The sequence below is a fragment of the Vombatus ursinus genome, unplaced genomic scaffold, assembly GCF_900497805.2.
Source record: "Vombatus ursinus unplaced genomic scaffold, bare-nosed wombat genome assembly UNPS02009994.1, whole genome shotgun sequence".
In the NCBI taxonomy this organism is placed as follows: domain Eukaryota; kingdom Metazoa; phylum Chordata; class Mammalia; order Diprotodontia; family Vombatidae; genus Vombatus; species Vombatus ursinus.
In genome coordinates, this window is record NW_020949772.1 from 3,430,898 (window position 1) to 3,449,392 (window position 18,495).

The window sequence follows — 18,495 nt, forward strand, 5'->3', positions numbered from 1 at the left end:
AAAAGATACAGGGCTTTTAGGTAGCTTACAATCTCAATATGAGTCCCCGATGGATATGTCCACCAAAATCTCAAGCAGCTATGGCCTTAGTTAAGAAGGCCATAGCTTTCAGAACTAAGTGATGATGTCACCTCACTTTGCCCTAGCCAGACTTCACCTAGACTATTATATTCATTAATTTCTGGGTCCAGTATTTCTAAAGAAATAGTAGAAAGTTTCAAAGGGAAAGCAGTAAGAATGGTGGATAGCTTTGAGTCTATACTATATTCAGATGAGGTAAAGGAACCAGGGTTGTTTAGTTTAGAGCAGAGAAGGCTCCAGGGAGGAGATGACAGTGGTTTCCATTTATCTGAACAGCTGTCAGATAGGATAGAGATGAGAATTGTTCTGTTCAACCTCAGTGGGCAGAACAGGAAGCAAAGGGAGGAAGGGGTAGAGCGGCAGATTTAGGCTTGATGCAAGGAACAAGTGCCTGGGCATTCGAGCTGCCCATAAGTGGAATGGGCTGCCTTGGGAAGAAGTAGGCTCCCCACACACTGGAGGGTTTTAATAAAGGCTAGATGACAACTTGCCTGGTATATTATCTGGGATTTCTTTTTTTAACATATGGGTTGCACTACCCAGCCTCTGAGGACACTTCTGACTCTAAAATTATATTATTTTGTTATTCCTAGGCGGGCAATAGCATAGAGAGAGTGAAAATTGGGTTTTCTGGGTTTCAACAGGGGTTTGATATGAGGCAGAGAAGATGCTTTATAAATTCCTTATCTCTTCTGAGAAAAGAAAAAAAAAATTGTCTCCAACACTCTGGAAAAGGCAAAAATGAATTCATTAATTTTAGAAAAAAGAAATCCCCTCCCCCCCTTATACCTTCATTAATCCTTCCAGCTATATCTTAGATAAAAAATGATACTTCCAGAGTTCCATTTTCAGACAGGTATTTCTCTTTCTAAGGCCACCTACTTCTAGCTGAGGCCAACAGAAGAGTCTGTGGACTCTCATTTTTGATCCCTTCCTTCTACCAGAGACACACTTAGACACTATTTGGTTAATCTTATCCCCTGTGATACTGCTAACCTATGATAGCCAGACATCTGCTGCCCCCACAGCTCTCACATACATTTCCTTCTCTCCACACACAGTGCCACCACCCCAGAGTTCCAGATTGAGGGTTCCCCACACTGGTGAAGTCTCAGAATCATACCCTAGGCAGGGCTCTAGTCTCCAGGGAGACAGAGACAAAAAAACTAGAGACCACCCTCAAGAAGCTTCCCTTCTACTATGAGAATGTGACAAGTATGGAAGTATAACACATCTTCAAAAGAGGAGTGACTAGAACAAAGGAAGGACAAAAATGCTGAAGGAAACTTTTAAGACACATGAACAAGCATTTATTAAGCACCTACTATATGCCAGGCACTGTGTTAAGGCTTGGAAAAACAAAGAAAAGCAAGACATTTCCTGCCCCAAAGGAGTCCCCAATCCAATGGGGAGACCAAGGGGGACAATGTACAAACAAACTATAGACAGGGTTAATTAGAAATAAACCATGGAGGGAAGGCACTAGCATTAAGGGGGAATCAGGAAAGGCTTCTTGTAGAAGGTAGATATTTTTTTAGCTCAGCCCTGATAGAGGTCAGGGAAACCAGAAGGCAGAGCAGAGGAATGGGAGAATTCCAGGCATGGGGGAACAGCCAGAGAAAGTGTATCCAGATGGGAAATGGAGTATCTCATGCAAGAACAGAAAGGAGACCAGTGTCACTGGATCAGATAAGGTGGTGAGTAAGAGGTAAGAAGACTGGAAAGGTGGAGTGGGAAAGGTGATGAAGGGCATTAGAAGCCAAGGAGAAGACTCCATATTTGATCCTGGAGGTCACAGGGAGCCAGCCACTGAAGTTTTATGAGTAGGAGGGTGACATTGTCAAACCTGCATTTTAGGAAGAGCAATTTGACTTCTAGGTGGAGGCTGGACTGGGATGAGGAGAGACTGGAGGCAGGCAGACCCACCAGCAGTTATTTTAATAGTCTAAGCATGAAGGGAGGAGGGCCTGCACCAGGGTGGGGGCCATGTCAGAGGAGAGAAGGGGGCACAGACAAGAGATACTATAAAGGCAAAATCTACAGGCCTTGGAAGCAGATTGGATAGAGGGGATGAGAGAGATCAAGTAATCTAAATCTCTGATCCTATGAGCACTCAAAACTTTCCATAATCTGGTTCCAGACTTTGTAGCCTTCTTTCACATTAGTCTCCTTCCCCTGTAGGATGGACGACATGTCTAGAACTGGAAAGGACCATTAAGGGCATCTAATTTTACAGAAGAGAAGTGCCTTCCCTAAAGTTATCCAGGTAGTATTAGAGAAAGGACTGACCTCAGGACTTCTGACTTCCAATCCAGGCTTGTTTCTACTGCACCTTGTCTCTATCCCTGTCCTATTATTCAATCATTATGGATTACTTGTCATTCCCCCAGTTTATCCTACTATTCCCCTGGGTGGTTTGGCAGTAGATAAATTGCTGTGACAGGAGTTGCCAAGACCTGGGTTCAGATCCTGCCTCAGGTTCTTACTCTTAGCCCTGTGGCCCTGGGCAAGTTACTTAAGCTAGTTACTTAAACTTCAGTTCTAAATTCCTTCTAAGGGTAGAGAGAGTGTAAAATTTCTTTTTCACAAATAGTATTCCAAGTTTGACTGCCTTCCTTTCTCACTTTCCCCCTTTAAAATCCCTAATTTCACTTAAAGCATAGATCAGGTGGTGTTGAGTCATTTCAGTCATACCAACTCCTTGTGACCCCATTTGGGGTTTTCTTGTCAGAGACACTGGAGTGGTTTATCATTTCCTTCTCCAGCTCATTTGACAGATGAGGAAACTGAGGCAAACAGGGTTAAATGATTTGCCCAAGGTTACCCAGTTAGTAAGTGTCTGAGGTCATATTTGAACTTAAGGCCTACTGACTCCATGGGCCAAAGCTCCATGCACTGCACCACCCAGCTGCTTAGGTTAGATGCCACCCTTTATATGTCTTTTTCCAATGTCCTACTCAGTAGCATTCTCAAAAGTACTTTGCTATGTACTTGGTATATTCCTTTGAATATATTTTAAATAATTATTTACCTGCATACATGGCTGCACACTCCCCACCCAGTAGATATAAGCTTCTTGAGGTCAGAAAGAGAAGGGAAAGGGAGTAAATGCTGGTAAAACACCTACTATGTGCTAAGCGATTTACGAATCTCATCTCATTGGGTCCTCACAACAACCCTGGGAGGTGGATACTGGTATGATCCCCATTTCACAGTTGAAGAAACTGAGGCAAATAGAGTTTAAGGGACTTGTCCAGGCTCACACAAGTACTAAGTGTCTGAGGTGGTGGTTTTATCTTTGGGTCCCCAACATTTGCCAACATATCTGGCACATAGCAGGTGCTCAAACAAACCTGCTTGCTGAATTGAAATCAATGTTTTCCCAGGTAGAAAGGAAGCTGCTTGAAGGCAAGACCTGTTTCACTTTTTTTCTATCCTCAGTGCCTAGCACAGCTTGCCCAGCCCATGAAAGGCACTAAAATGTTTCCCCAATGGAATTGCATGTCTGACCAGAGCAACAAGGTTCTCTCCCGGTCTCCTCATCCCGATGCTCAGGGGAGGGAGAGGAAGAGAGAGTCCATTTTTAGCAAGCACCTGATGGCAGTAATTGAAGCCAACTTGAGGTGGCCCTTTTTAAGTCAAAGTTGTTATAAATGACATTCATTTCTTCTTCAGAGCCTCGGCTCTCACTCGGTTAGTAAGACACAGTGGTTCGGCTCCACATTTCCCCAGCTTCCACAAATCATTCAAACTCCATTAAATTACATGGTCCCCTTGGACCCTTAACATCTTATTAAAGCCTTTGGAGTGGGCCTAAAAATCCTTCCTCGAGGCAATGAGCTTGCTTTTGGTGGAATACAAGGTTTCCTTAATGTGAAATAACGCTTCTTACTGCTTTCCCTTCTTTGCTCGCCTCCAGAGGCCCTTTGGCTCAGAGAGTTTCAAAATCCTATCTCTTCATAAATTGAATCCTTGTAAATCTCTGTCCCCTAAAGGTTACTAAAATATACCTTTTGTCTTTTCTAGGAGTAAGGAAATTCTAATCGTGTGACCATGTGCTTCTAACGTCTTGGAGTCTCAGTTTCCTCATCCGTAGAATGGAAATGATACCACCCTCAGGTAGTATGGTATAGCAGAAAGAATATTCCCAATGATGGAGGAGAAAATTTAGAATTCAGAATTTGAAGAAAAAAAGAATGTAAAAATGGTTTTTACATGTAATTGGGAAAATATTAAATCAAAAAAGAAAGAATAATGGATTTGGCTCTATCATGATCTGTATAGCTCTGGGCATGTCACTACTCTCTGTTTTAGTATTTGTAAAATGCAGGGGTTGACCTAGATGACCTTTAAAGTCCTTCTCAGTTCTAAAATTATGATCCTATGATACTAAGTCACTTAATTGCTCTCTGCCTCAGTTTCCTCAACTGTAAAATGGGGATAATAACAGCACTGACTTCCTAGGGTTATTTCGAGATCAATGAAATAATATTTGTAAAGTGCTGAGCACAAAGTAGATACTTAATAAATGCTTCTTCTCTTCCCTTTGCCTTATTTACTCCTCTCTCCCTCTGCAGAAACCAGGCTGTCCATGAGGTAACCAGTTGGCCTCTCTAGCATCATTCACAGCTTTGTACACCTAGTTGGACAACAGCCTAGTAGGCTGAGCCCTTTCCTTAACCCTTTACCCACTAAGATTATCCATCTTCTTCTATTCCCTCAGAGCCTTGCTCTAAGTGTTTTAAGCACCCAGTAGGACAACTTTTTCTGATCTCTTTCTCCTGTTTTCAATTTTCAGAAAGCCTTGTCATACCCCATCCCACCCCCATTCAATATGATAGAGATAGGAAATTAGACCTATGAATCCCTTACTACAGGGAACTCCCAGGTAAGAAAAGTTCCTCTAACAATGCAGATTAGCAAGTTACAATCTTAGAAAGCAGCCTAAAGACAACTTAGAGGTTCAGTGACTTTCCTCAAGTCACAACAAATCTGAGTCAGAATTGGGCCTTGAACCCAGTCATCTTGACTCCAAGATCAGCTCTCTATCCACCATGCCATTATATGACCAAAAGATAGTCTCATTGTCAGCTCAGCAAAGCAGTAGGTAGGAAAGAATTGATCTAACTCCCTACCCAGAGAGAACTCTTCATTTTTTAAGGAATTTTCCATGCCTTAACCCACAGGAGTGAGCAACATGGAGGTTTTAGGTAACATGGTCTGGTCACCAGAAGAGGGAAATGTTGGTGAAGAAAGAAGGAGTGCCTTTGAATCAGCCTCAGCAACTTATTCTCCTGCTGCTAAGGCAAGTCATAGGAGCAGAGATTCAAAGCCAGAAAGAGATCGCCTAGTATGGCCCCATTACTTTGCAAATAAGTAAACTGAAGTCTGGCAAGGATAAGTGACTTGCCCAATGTCACACTGGTAGTAAATGTCTTCTGACTTAATACCCACTGCTTTTCCAGGAGTAGGAGAATGAGAAGAATATTGCTCTTCCCTGTAATATAAAAAGAGTGAATGCTTTCTGCGCAATAGAATTTCCCCATAATGCTCTTGTAAGAGTCTATAGAGTGGGACTACTTTAGGGATAAGACCTATTCAAACATAGTTCTTGGGGCACTGTAGTAATTAATGCCCCTTGCAGCAGGGTGGTGTCAGGGGAGTTGGACAATGGATTTTCTGTGAAGCAATAATAGCCACAGCAAGTCTTTCCTGCTTTCTCCCCTCTCTTCTTACCCTTTTGGGGTTTATTGAAGTACTTTCTCACTCCTAAAATTACAGCATTCTGCATATGCTCTATTTTTACTCTATCCATGTCCTTTCTGTGCTCCATGAGGACAAAGTATGTTTCATCTTTTGCTGGTAAAACAGTACCTTGCTTAATAAAAGGTCTATAGGGTGGAATTAGTGAATCTTGTTTCTGGAGTTTGCAGATTGGATTATCAAAGTTATTACTGTGAAGTTGAGAATCAGTATGCAATGACCCTCTTTAAGAATGTGGAGGAACTCAAGGCAATATGGTAGAAGTTGAGACTGGGAGTCAGAGGACATTGCTCCAGCTCTCCTACCAACTGAGGGATGTTGACTAGTCCCTCCCATTCTCTGGGCCTCAGTATTTGAAGGAATGTCATATGGAAGAGCCATCAGCCTTGTTCTATCTGGCCTGAGAGGGCAGAATAAGAAACGCACTACTTTTAGATGTGGCCCTTTCCACTCCCATACAGCTTTGACTGATAGAAAGTTTTTCCCTAAAGGGAAGGACCTCTGAGGTCCCTTCCATCTGTGAAATGCCATGCTTCTGTGCTTTGGAGAGTTCTCCTTTACAGAACGAAATGGTAGGGCCGGTTGCTCTCCAAGGTTCTTTCCATCTCTAACAGGTTATGAATCCATAAAATGAGAAAAAAAAACCCTTTAATCTCTCATCGAATGGAATGGAGCCTATTGGATGTCTCAAACTGGATGTGCCATAGACATCTGAAATGCAACATATCTAAAGCTGAACTCATTATCTTTCCTCTCAAATTCTTCCTCTTCCTACTTTCCCTGTTACTGTTGAGGGCACCACCATCCTCCCAGTCTCTTGGGTTTGCAACCTGGATGTCAACCTCAATGCCTCAATATGTCATGGCCTTGTTGTTTGTCTTTCGTTCTCAAAGAGGTGATGCCCTACCTTGCAAATGAATTGGATTTAAGTGAAGGAGGACTGTGCAAAGTCAACAGCTTCATTCTCTCCTTTGCAGCCATCTGGATTCAGTGGCAAGATATAGATCAGGATGACTGGAGATGGCCCCACATCTCATGTCCTATGTGTAAGTTGTAACCAAGTCCTGTCTATTTTACTTTTGTAACCTCTCTCCTGGGTGCCCTCCCCTCTCCTCTGTCACTACTACAACCTGGTGCTAGCCCTCATCACCTCACACCTGCACTATTGCAATAGGCTGCTGGTGGATCTGCGTCCCTCAGATCTCTCCCCACTCCATCCATCCACCACTCAACTCTCAAATCCATTGTCCAAAAGCACAGGTCCATCCATGTCACCATGCTACTCAATAAACTTCAATGGTTCCCGATCACATCCAGAATTAATTGTAAAATCTTCTATTTAGCTTTAGAGATTCTTCATAACTGGGCCCCTTCCTATCTTTCCTTTTCCAATTTTCTCATACCCTATTCCCCTCCAACAAATAATTTGTGACTCAGCAACTCTGGCCTCTTGGTTGTTCCTACATGGGACACTCCATGTCCCTACTCTGGGCATTTTCTCTGGCTCTCTCCTATCCCTGGAATGCTCTTCCTCCTCATCTCTTCTTCCTGGCTTCCTTCAAGTCCCAGCTGAAATCCCACCTTCTCCAAGAAATACTTATTAAGTTCCTACTATGTGCCAAGCACTAAGCTAAGTGATAAGGATTTAAAAAAAAAGACAATAAGAATCCCTGCCCTAACAGAGTATACAATCTAATGGGGCAGTCAACATGCAAACAGCTATGTACCTACAAGTTATACATGCAGGTTCAGCTCTTCTACGTAACTACTACTGATCATTGCCCTCCCATCATGTCATAAATGCTCCTCTCTCATGGAAAGTATTTTCCTTTTATATGTATTTACTTGGGTAACTGCTTTGACTCCAGCAGAATGGAAGCTCCATGAGGACATGGTCTGTTGTGTTTTTGTCTTTATTTCACTGGCAACTAGCAACTAGCGCCATGTATGGGACAATAGATCTTAAGCTGAAAGAGACTTCAATGGGCATCTGGTCCAATGACCTCACCATATGGATCATCCATCTTAGATTTAGAACTAGATGAAATCTCAGAGGTAATTCATGCCAATCTCTCTCTTTTTTCAGATGAGAAAATTGAGGCTGTGTCTGCCCAAGAACAGGCAGACAGAAAATGTCAGAGGCAGGATTTGAACCCGTGTCCTCTGGCTCCAAAATCCATGATACCACACAGCACATACCTGGCACCTAGTAGGCATTTTAAAACACGATTGCTGGATTGAATTGCAATGAATACAATTATATACATCCAATAGAAAATATTGGCTCTTACGACAACTTTATCCTTCCTTGGAAAACTCATGACTCTAAATCCCATCAGGCTTACAGATTCCCTGTGCCTGAGCAGAGATGGCTTCTTTTCAGACCAGGGTAGGGCCAGGAAGCAGCATGTGCTCCAACGGGAAGAAGTGCTTTCCCATGCTTTCTCACTACTCACTACTCACCCCATTAAGGGTCTTCCCTTTTCTAGTGTTAATGTCAAGATTCCTGGGTTGTGTTAATCTAATGTAATCTTCAAAACTTCCCCCTTTCAGGAGGAAATGTCTCCTCTCTTCCCCAGATGAGAAGATTTCCTTAGGTGTGTTATTAATATACCTCCCTGAGATCTCAGAATGCTGTATAATTCAAGGTTTGTTTAGCAGGGAAAGCATATCATTCCCTAATTTATGTTTTATCTTATCATTGTTCCCCCTTCATTCTTCCACATCCCACCTCTCTTAAGTTCTGAAATTGCTTGCAGGTCACACATGCTGACATACTCTCTCTACTGCAATGAGAGGGTGGAGGCCTTGCGTTTCTGTTCAGCCTCACAGGTTTTCTCTTGGCTTTAATCTACTAGGCTTTGCAGGAAAACAAAAATGACTGCTATGGATTTTCCCAGGTCCTAGGATGGACAGGGACAGATTACACTGTAGTACCACTGATGAAGCATGTGGGAGAACAAAGGATGCTGTCAGAAATACACAGGGCCAGAAAAAAAAATTTAAAAAAAAATAAAACAAACAAACAAAAAAAGAAATACACAGGGCCAGAAAATTAAAAAAAAAAGAAGATGGGTCAGTCAAGTAATGAGAGCAGAGGCTACTGCCCAAGGGTCAGCCCAAGTTCTCCACTACAATGTCAACAGAGCTGGAGGGAATCCCCTAGTATTTGTTGTGTTTCAAGAGAGCTCTTGACATTAATCCAAACGGCTATGGTTAGGGTAGACATTGCTAGCTTGAAAGGCCATGAGAATTCCCTTTCTGGAGGCACTCTTTGTTCGTGCTCGGTTTACTGAAACCATGTCCTGTTCCTTAATGTGTTACTTGTTTCCAGAATGTTCCAGTCACATCTTGGTCACTGAACCAGCTAATTCCATTCTGTACTTCTATCTATCATCGCTTAATGAATGTTTATTGACTGACTAAATGACTGACTTATCTTCCAGCTCTGTGTTGTTGCGGCTGTTGTTGTTTAGCCATTTTTCAGTCATGTCTGACTCTTCATGGCCCCATTTGGGGTTTTCTTGGCAGAGATACCAGAGTGGTTTGCCATTTCCTTCTCCAGCTCATTGTACAGATGAGGAAGCTGAGGCAAACAGAGTTAAATTACTTGCCCAGGGTCACCCAGCTAGTAAGTGTCTGAGGCTGGATTTGAACTCAGGTCTTCCTGACTCCAGGCCCAGCACTCTTGCCATTGCACCACCCATCTGCCCCTTCCAATTCTGTACTAAATTGATTTGCCTGTGCCATCTCATTTTCTTTTTTTTTCTTTTGAAGCCAAAGTAAAAAGACTAAAAATTGTTCAAATGTAAGGTCCTTGAGAGAGGGATTGTTTTATCCATTGTACTTATATCCTCAGTGCCTCACTGTACTAGGCACTCAGTGGCTACTTAACAAATGCTAGTTGATCAACCTGTTAATTCATTCAGCATTACTGGCTCAGATGAAACACTTGGCTGTGGCTCCATTATCATGTCCACAGCCTAGGTCTTCTCAAACCATGGGTGTGCTGGTTCACAAGAGCTGAATGTGAAATTTTCAGCATGGAAATTTACACCTTGGAGTTGTGAATTGATCCAACCATTCTGGAGAGCAATTTGGAACCTATGCCCAAAGGGCTATAAAAATGTGCATAGCCTTTGACCCAGCAATAGCACCTCTAGGGCTGTATCCCAAAGAGATCATAAAGGTGGGAAAAGGACCCACATGTACAAAAATATTTGTAGTAGCTCTTTCTGGTGGCAATGAATTGGAAATTGAGGGGATGCCCATCAATCAGGGAATGGCTAAGCAAGTTGTAGTATATGAATGTAATGGAATACTACTGCGCTATAAGAAATGATGAGGAAGAGGAATTCAGAAAAATCTGGAAAGACTTGTATAGACTGATGCTGAGTGCAGTGAGCAGAACCAGGAGAATGTTGTACATAGTAACAGCCACATTATGCAATGACTAACTTTGATAGACTTAGCTGTTCTCAGCAATGCAAGGATCTAAGACATCTCCAAAAGTCTCATGATGGAAAATGCTATCCATATTCAGAGAAAGAACTATGGAGTTTGAATGCAGATCGAAGCATACTATCCCCCCCTTTTTTTTGTTTTGTTTTGTTTCTTCTTTCTTGTGGTTCCTCCTATTGGTTCTAATTCTTCTTTACAGTATGACTAATGTAAAAACTTGTTTCATAGGAATGTATATTAGAGCCTATATCAGACTGCACACTGTCTTGGGGAAGAAGGGAGGGAGGGGTAGGAAATTTAAAACTCAAAAGCCTATGGAAGTGATTGTTGAAAACTAAAAATAAATTAATTAAAAAAAAGAATTTACACCTCAGAAATAAGCAAACACTACAAATCAGGGATCAATTTATTGTTTTATCAACTGCTTAGATTTAAGAAAGTGATGCAGAAAATGTTTAATAAGGAAGATTAAACTTATAAGTATGTCGTGGACACTTTGTTTTTCTGGAGAGCATAACTCTACTTATTGCTATAAGAATAAAGGGCAATACTTTGGCTAAACTAGAGAAATTCACAGAGCACCAAGTAAGTTTTTAAAACAGTAGATGGGTTGGGATGTGAATGATTATAGAGAGTACTCCTAGAAATGAGATCTCAGATACATGAAAGTATAAGAAGAATCTCTGTAATCTCACTTCAGCATCAGGTCTGTTCATGTTACTGCTCTGCTCAACAAAATTCAATGGCTCCCATTGTTGCTAGAATAAAATACAAACCTGCCATTTAAGGACTTGTACAATCTGTCTCTAACCTCCATTTCCAAGTCTTGTTTCCTATTATTCGCTTTCATGACCTCTACATTCCTAGACCATTAGTTATTCCCTGAACTCACCTATTTCTAAACATTCACGAAGGTCATTCATTATTCATGCCTGGAGTCGACTCCTTCCTCTTTGCCTCTGAGAATTCTCCTATTCCTTCAAGGCCCAGCTCAGGTGCCACTTCTTCATGAAATCTTCCCTGACCCCAAACTGATGTTTGCCCCCTCCTCAAATTTCCCCAGAGCATTTAATAATGATTTCTCCTTTGTCCCCTCCCCCTTCAAGTGCTACAACACATTATACTTATCTGTGTAAATGTTATTTCCCTTGCAGGTGAATGGAAGCACCTTGAAGGTAGAAACCCTCCTATTTTTTTTAAATTCTGTATAAGATCTTCCCCAATGTAAGTATTTAATAAATATTTGTGGAATTGACTGCACAAGCTAAGGCATCTGTCCACTGAATAGAATTACTGACAAGCCACTGCTTTGTGCAGCACTGCTTTGTTCAAAACACTAACCAACATTGATTGTCATGGTTGGGCAAGTCACCTAATCTACCTGAGCCTCAGTTTTCTCCTCTGTAGATAGACCTCTAAGTACCTTCCAATGCTAAAAATCTATGATCATATAATCTTTTCTCACATGTGGGAGGGAGGGCAGATATAATTATCCATCTACTTTACACAAATGGAAAAACTGAGGGAGGGAGCTACTCAAGGTCATAAAACTATATGGTGGGTGGGTTTAGGTTTCTTCCTCCTAGGCTAAATGTTCTTTTCATATAGAGCTGCATCCAAAGGGCTTTATATTTAGAATAAGGTAACAACAACAACAATAATAAATTAGCATGCATTTAGCACTTTAAGATTTGTAAAACACTTTACAAATACCTCCATTTTATTCTCACAACAACCCTTGGAAGTAAGTGCTATTATGACCCCCATTTTACAGATAAGAAAACCGAGGCAGACACAGGTGAAGTGACTTGCTTGGGTTACACAGCTTGCAAGTGTCTAAGGCCAGTTTTGTACTCTGGACTTCCAGACCCCAGGACCAATGCCCTGTCCATGGTACCACCTTAGGTTTCATAGCAACCCTCCCTTCCAACAGCTCCTCTTGGTCACCCCAATTCCTCCTCTCCTACCTTTTGTTGGGAGCAACGGGGATTCTCCATCCCTTGATCTGGCTCAGCTCTGTGTCTGAGATCTCAATCTGCAAAGGCAGCCTTGGGACCCAGACAGTCACTTCAAGCTGAGTAGTGAAATGCTGGTACGTGAAGTTCACGATGGTGTCCACTTTACTCTTCATCTCCTTTCCATTCACAAAGATGGAGTCACAGCTCTCAGAGACCTGTGGGAGTCAGAGACATCTCGAGATGCATTATGGGCGGCAAGGCAGAGCAGGGCAGAGATGGGGGGAGGTGGGTAGATGCTTAAGTTCATGCCGGAGAGCCAACCCTCATTTATTAGCCTCCAAGACAACACTAATAATATGAACTGTACACACAGTAATTTGTGTGTTCTAATTAGTAGCAAACAGTGATAAATGGACCCAAGGGAAACCATTCTGCATTGCTAAATCCAGATGAGGAAAACTACAAAAATAATTGAACAGTTATATAACCACTTCTGGGTTTCCACCACCTCTTCCTTCCCCCACCTCCAACTCTCCTCTACTACCCAAATGTCAGATGTATTCAAGCTCACATGAATCAAACTTCAGGTACATCAATTCCTATGCCTGCAACAATTTTTTTTAAAAAATGCATAAAAGATGGCCATATGTTACAAACAAATTACTTTGTTCTCGGCCATAAACAGGATGGGGAGGGAGTGGAAATAGGGGGACAGACCCAGGAACTGTGGAGGTTTGTGATAAATTAGAATCTTTGGAAGTAAAGTATTTAGGAGATAAATACCAAGCCTGGGCATCATTATTTTCAGACATTTAAACCATAATCTGAGAGCACACAAGTGAGGAAGTAATTCTTCTGTTGGGGCCACCAGCTTTACTTCTAGGAGGCAGTGCGGAAAGAATGGGGGAATTTAAAACCAAAGGATCTGGGTTCGAATTCCCAGCACTGCCAATTCCTACCTGTTTGAACTTAGACAAATCCCTTCATTTCTTTGGTTCTGTTTTTGCATAGGTAAAATGAGGTGGTGGTTCCTTTTAGCTCTAAGTCTATGACCCCGGGATTTATGCCAAAAAGGTGTCCAGAAGACAACAAATGAGATGGTCAATGTCCCATAGTCCAGCCCACAGCTCTCCATTTTTCCCACAATAACAGCATAGAAGACTTTGTTAAATGGTTTGCTAAAATCTAAGTAAACTATATCTACAATGTTGCTTTGATTTATCAGTACTCCTTATCACAAAAGGCCAGCAATCTGGATTCAGCCACCATGGTGAGCCTTCCAGCTGTCCCTCTGTGCATCTTCACTGACTTCTCCAGTCAGAAGCTAAGCATCCCTCCTTTGAATTCTTCCAGCAATTTATTATTACCTCTCTCTCAGGCTTCCATACTCTTCTTTGTAATTTTTTTTAGAATTGAAGAATTTTACTTAAAATAATAATTCACATTGATAATAATGTTTTAACATTTGCCAAGCACTTTACATACAGTATCTCATTTGGGCCTCACAACAACCCTAGGAGGTGGGTGCTATTATTATCCCCATTTACCAGATGAAAAAACTGAGGCTAAGTGATTATATGACATCATCATCATCATCATCATCATCATCATCATCACTAGCATTCCCACAGTACTCAAAGGTTTTCTAAGCACTTTATAAACATTATCTTATTTGATCCTCACCACAATCCTGGGAGATGGTTACTATTATTATTCCCATTTTACAGGTGAAGAACCTAAGGCTAAAAGGAATTATGTGACATACCACCATCACCACTGTACAAAGTGCTTTACAAATATTATTCCATTTATTCAACTCTGAGGTGGGTATTAGTAGTATACCCATTTTGCAGTTGAGGAGACTGAAGCAAACAAAAGTTAAGTGGCTTGTCCAAGGTCACATAGCTAGTAAATGTCTGAGGCCAAATTTTAACTCAGGTCTTCCTGATTACAGGCTCAGGACTCCATCCACTGTGCCACCAAGCTGCCCCTAAGAAGGATCAGACTTATTAGGAATAATAGGCTGAAGGTAAAAAGAGACAGATTAAGGTGTGGTGGAAAATTTTCTAATAATTATAGATAATTAAAAGTAGAAGAAACTGTCTCTGGAAGCAAGGTGGTAATGAGTTCCCCCTCCCTAAAGATATTGAAACAAAGTCCGGATAACCACTTTGGAATGCCATAGAGTAGCCTTTTGTTGAGGTCAGAGACACACTAGATGGTCTTCAATGTGCCTTCCAACACTAAGATTCTGTGATTCTATGAAATGGGGATGTTCAGCCTGGGGAAGAAAAGATTCAGAAGAAGAGGATTTAAGACATGAGAGCTGTCTTTTAGTATCATAATGCCTGTCATGTGAAATGATTAGCCTTTTTCTTCTTGGCCCCACTGACCAGACACAGGAGCAGAGAGTGGAAATTGAAAAGAGGTAAATTGAGGCATGAGGGAAGGGAAAGTTTTCTGACAATGAGAGTCGTCCAAATTGGGGCCATCCAAGGCACTCCCTTAGATTGTATGCTCTATGACCTTCCAAATTCTAAGGAACAGCTTCCCTCCCAGATCATGATCAGCCAGTGAAAATTACCTATAATTTTCCAAAGGAAAATGTGCCAGTATTAACAAGCACACATGAGGGAAAAAAAAAATAATATCGCTGCCACCCCCAACCAGTTTTCGTATCAGCAGTTCACCAGGGGATGGAAGGAAAGACAAAGGGAAAAATAATTAACAGGAAGCTTGAAAATGACCCTGAGTCCTCCATGCCACCAATATCACAAATGAGGAGGAATATTTTAAAAACCTTTGTCATCCCAACTTCACAATGTATCATTGAATGTCGTGAGGAATCTTGGGGCGCATTAATCTAGGTCATTCATTAATAGGAAGAACAGCTGAAATGATATACTACAACAGGCCTATCTCAGGAATGCTCAGAAACCGATCTAGGCAGCCTGAGGCAGAATGGCAAAGACAGAGAGCTCGCTTTCTGAGGTTCTTCCTTCTCTCTGGTTCCAAGAGGTACACGACAGGAGGGAGAACATTCTAGGCACAAGAATCCGCCTGTGTGAAAGGACTATTGTGAATGGGGAACAGAGAAGAGGAAAACCAACTCCCTCCTTCACCTGAAGAGGTCACAGGATCATTGATTTGCTTTAGAGCTAGAAGGGACATCGTGGGATCACTAGTCCAGCCCCTTCCTTTTATGTACAAGGAAGCTGAAGACTGGGGAAAGTAAGTGACTTACTCAAAGTCACACTAGTTGTGAGCATCATAGGCTTGTCCTGGGTCACATAGCCATGACGGATCAGAGACAGGACCTGAAGCCATGTCCTCCCGGCTCTGGGGCCAGTTCTCTATACACTGCCTTATGCTACCTCTTGTTGGAGCTATACTCAATTCAAACACCTCTTCCTCCAAGAAGCCTTCCCTGATCCTCCTTCATTCCCTCTATCTAACCTCTCACAGCACACTCTTCGTCCCTCTCTTATGCACTTAATCGTGTACTATTTTCTATTATATTTATTGTGCATGGAGGATCACTTCTTGTCTAAACTTTGCATTTAGCCAGCAGCACACAGTAGGAATAAATGTCTGTGGTTTGTTGCATCTGAGGGCCTGTTGGACTGGAATGATCTCTAAGCTCTACAATTCTGTGAGTCTATACGACCTCTATTAAAGCCCTTTTCTCATATGTGATCATGGTGTGAAGGTGACCCTGGGGTTTCCAGTGCCCGGGAAGTCAAGCTTTGAAAGGTCTTTTCAACCTGGAAAGGTTCCAAATGCAGCTTCAGAAATGGACTGCAAAATCAGTGCTCTTTCTAATGTCCCAAATTGCCTCTCTAAGCCCAGATCCTCTGACTCCACCTTCCACAGTGCACAGTGCATGCACTTCTCTCTGTCTCTGTCTCTGTCTCTCTTTCTCTCTGTCTCTCTCTGTCTCTCTCTCCCTCCCTCCCTCCCTCCTTTCCCCTCTCCTTCCTCCCTCTCTTCATCTCTCTGCCTCCTTTTCTCTCTCTTTTTCATTCTCCCCCCTTCACTTTCTCTCTCCCCTCCCTCCCCCCTCCGTATGAATACATATAGATGGGACATATACATATATGTATAACATATATATATATATCCCTTTGCATATAAATGTAAGGAATTTTTTAGTGTTGCCAAGTAGCAGAGGAATGGAGATCTGTACAGGCAAAGAGAGTAGGCATTCCAAGGAAATTAGGGATGCATGAAATGCTGAAGTACAAGACCAACACTTTAGGACAAAACTAAACCCAGGCTCAATAATCCCCAATCACATAATCCTCTCATCAGGGCTCGCCTCTGCACCAGGTTTCTGCTAAATATCTTAAGACTTTCCTGTGGGATTTTCAAAATGTTATGGGGTCATTTTGACTGCCTTTTACACAAAGTAAACCAGAAGGCAGCTGCTGGTCAGGCTCTATGCCATCCCAGTATTTGTTCAACTACTGACACGCTCAGTAATCTCAGACCTTTACTTGGAGAGCAAGTGCCAACACCAAGGGTGAAACGTGGCCCTGGGCTTCTCTGAGTGACCTGTAAAGCAGGTGAAGCTTGAGTCACAGCTCCGCCTCGGCAGAAAGGAGATTTCATGGAGATCAGGAAAAGTTCAGGATGTGCTATAGGCAGTGGCAGAAAAGCTTTAGGCTGATTTTCCCTTCACCTTTTTTTTATTTCTGTGAATATTCAGGCCCCAGCCCAAGAAACAGCAGAAAGCATCCCCAAAACTCTTTTCCTTGATTGATAAAAAGCCCTTCAGGGGCCTCTCTCCCTATTTAGTTGCAGCTCCAGTGTAAGTCTGACAGCCTCTCTGGCTAAGGGGTCCCATGGGCTTGCTGGAGACAACCCCTCATTAGCCCCACAGCCTGGCTCTCTAAGTTCCCTATTTAGCTAGGAGACTTTAAAAGATCTAGAATCCACTCCATCAAGGTGTGTGCTCCCTCCACCAATATAACTCACAACCCCAACAAACTTTAATAGATCATTTCAGGAGTTGTTGTAATCAAGATAAAAAAAAGTTAATCACCTATCTCCTCAGGAGGAGTCTCTCCACATTAAGTTGGGCTGATTCTAAAGGGACAATCATATTCTCCATCCTTGGGGCCATAAGTGGTCCGGTCCTGAGCCCATCTTCCTCTCCTTTCCTACTCAGGACCTGAAGGGAATTCCAATAGAATGGAAGCAACTTGAGCTCAGGGATTTCTTTAGCTTGCATCTATGTACATCCTCTGACACATGCTGGTTATGTGACTCTGGGCAAGTCATTTTATTCTTAATCTTTCAATGTCATAAGCAACTCTTTAAAATTAAATTGTGGAGATGATGTTGAACTACATTGAAAGAAGGCATTATTTCATCTGAGAGTTTTTTATACCAGTGAAATAACACAGGCCAATAGCTATCTCTATCCCTATCACCACAGCCTAGCATATAGTAGGTGTATTATAAATGTGTGTTAAGTTGTTTCTTACTTGGTAGGTCCTGCCAGAGGTTCTACTCTCTTAGTCAGAGTCTTCAAAAACACAAGTTTACCTCAGTGTCCCTTGTCCACATAAGCTTTCCTAGCCTCAGTTCCTTCCTCTGCGAAATAAGGGAATTCTTAACCTTTTATGTGTTATGGAACCCCTCTGACTGTCAGTCTGGTGAAACCTATAGACTCCTTTTCAGAATATTTTTAAATGCACAAAATAAAAAAATATAGGCTCACAAAGGAAACCAATTATATTGAAATACAATTATCAAAATATTAACAAAAAAACAAGTTCATGGAACCCAGGTTAAGACTCCTGGACTAGATGCTCTTTAAGGACCCTTCTAGCCCTAAGCTATGAGGCATGAGAGTCACACTTTGCTGGGGGATAAGTAGGATATTAGATTCAAATTCATTATTAGTAATTGGAATGTAGATTTAGAATAAAGGAACTCAAAAGACTTACGGTTTGATTTTTCATTCTAAAAGCACTATTCCGGACACCTTAGTGCCACCAATAACAACCTCTTATACATAACTACCTGACTGCAACTCCTCAAATGTATTCAATCACTCTCAACCAATTGTAGGATGAAGATTGTCTCAGACGCAAGGCCCTTGTCATCCTGCAGTTGATCGCACTTGGTAAACTTATCTCCTCTCATTATTCCAGTATACCAAAGGGATTCCAAATAAAAGGGAGTTCCTCAAAAATGCATCTGCATTCTCATTCACCTGTATTGT

The 18,495-nt window shown here is 41.9% G+C and overlaps 1 protein-coding gene across 1 annotated transcript in view; it reads right to left on the reverse strand.

Moving 5' to 3' along the window:
* TMEM132B (transmembrane protein 132B) overlaps positions 1-18,495 on the reverse strand; it is a 650,066-nt gene that overhangs the window by 13,146 nt on the left and 618,425 nt on the right. The window contains exon 6 of the mRNA XM_027853582.1: positions 12,273-12,478. Within this exon, the coding sequence (XP_027709383.1) occupies positions 12,273-12,478 (206 nt within the window). The remainder of the gene's footprint in view (positions 1-12,272; positions 12,479-18,495) is intronic.